The 1,484-nt window shown below is 62.7% G+C and overlaps 1 protein-coding gene across 1 annotated transcript in view; it reads left to right on the top strand.

The window, feature by feature from the left end:
* The window catches only part of PTSG_12746 (uncharacterized protein), a gene marked incomplete at both ends in the record, with an annotated part of 4,538 nt that extends 3,057 nt beyond the window's left edge, over window positions 1-1,481 (top strand). Inside the window, 2 exons of the mRNA XM_004990705.1 lie at window positions 26-1,319; window positions 1,462-1,481. Coding sequence (XP_004990762.1) covers window positions 26-1,319; window positions 1,462-1,481 — 1,314 coding nt within the window. The remainder of the gene's footprint in view (window positions 1-25; window positions 1,320-1,461) is intronic.
* Between the last annotated feature and the right edge of the window lie 3 nt (window positions 1,482-1,484).

Raw genomic sequence — 1,484 nt, 5'->3', positions numbered from 1 at the left:
CGTCCGCTTCCTTCCCTTCTCCAAGGCCGATGATGTCGTGGATGAGGGGGAGGAGCAAGTGCAGACATCCACGACATCGTCCATGCTCCAGCTTCCCAGTGCACGTGACAGCAGCAACAGCACCACTGACGGTGAGCCACCAACGGTTCACATCGACGAGGAGCAGGACGAGGATGTCGAGACAGACTTCCTGCTCACGGACTTTGACGCCAACAGCAGCAGCGACACCAACGACGCCAACTACGACCCCGACACAACAGATGCAAGCGACACCGAGGCAGGCGCGTTCACAGCAAGCAGCAGTGGCGACACCAGCCTCACGGAGCCTGCAAGCATCAAGCAAGCACTCAAGAGCCAGCAACGCAAGCAGTGGACTCAGGCATGCTTGGAGGAGATCGGGGCGATGGAGCGCAACGGCGTCATCAAGCTCATCCCACGCAGCGCCGTGCCACGGCAACACACGCCCCTCAAGTCACGCTTCGTCTTCAAGGTGAAGCGTGATGCGGAAGGCACGCTGACGCGCTTCAAGGCACGCTGGGTCGCCAAGGGCTTCAGCCAGCGACCGGGCATCGACTTCCACCAGACCTACGCCCCAACACCAGCAGCCAAGACCATCCTCACTGTGCTCGCCGTGTCCCTGCAACGACAGCACCAGCTGCACCAGCTCGACTTCAAGTCGGCTTACCTGCAGGCTGATCTCAAGGAGGAGCTGTACATGGAGCTGCCGCCGCACTTCACCGACATCGACGACGGCGCTCAACGCTACGCGGGCAAGGTGTGCCGGCTGCTCAAGCCGCTCTACGGCCTCAAGCAAGCTGGCCGTGCATGGGCCAAGAAGCTGCACACCTTCCTCAAGACCAACGGATGGGCGCAGAGCCACGTCGACGCATGCCTCTTCACCAAGCTCCACGACGACGGACAGCGCACATGGATCATCACGTACGTCGACGACCTCATCATCAGCGGCAGCAGCGAGCGCCACATCCGTGCCTGCAAGCAGCAGATCAAGGAGAGCTTCGAGGCAGAGGACCTGGGCCCGCTCACCTGGTACCTGGGCCTTCACCTGACGTCACCAGCTGACGGGGTGTTGCACATTGCGCAGACTCAGGCCATCAACGACATCGTCAACGACTACAACCTGGCAGCGGCAGCCAGCGTGTCCACGCCCATGCGTGTTGGCATCGACGCCTCCAGCATCAGCGAGCAGCCCGACCGACGCCTGCCTTTCCGCAACCTCGTCGGCTCGCTCCTGTACCTGGCCAACCGCACGAGACCAGACGTCAGCTTCGCGTGCGGACTGCTCTGCCGTTACATGGACCGTTACACGACGGTCCACTGGCAGGCAGCCAAGCACGTCGTGCGGTACCTGAAGGCGACGAGCGAGCACGGCCTCCTCTTCAAGCGACGCAGCGGCACGCGCAAGGACCAACCGCTGGACCTGGTGTGCTACAGCGACGCCAGCTTCGGCACCGACCAGCTGACGG

This window comes from Salpingoeca rosetta (assembly GCF_000188695.1).
Source record: "Salpingoeca rosetta unplaced genomic scaffold supercont1.23, whole genome shotgun sequence".
Taxonomy (NCBI): Eukaryota; class Choanoflagellata; order Craspedida; family Salpingoecidae; genus Salpingoeca; species Salpingoeca rosetta.
The sequence above is the reverse complement of the archived record's forward strand: the minus strand, read 5'-3'. Positions and strand labels throughout refer to the sequence as shown.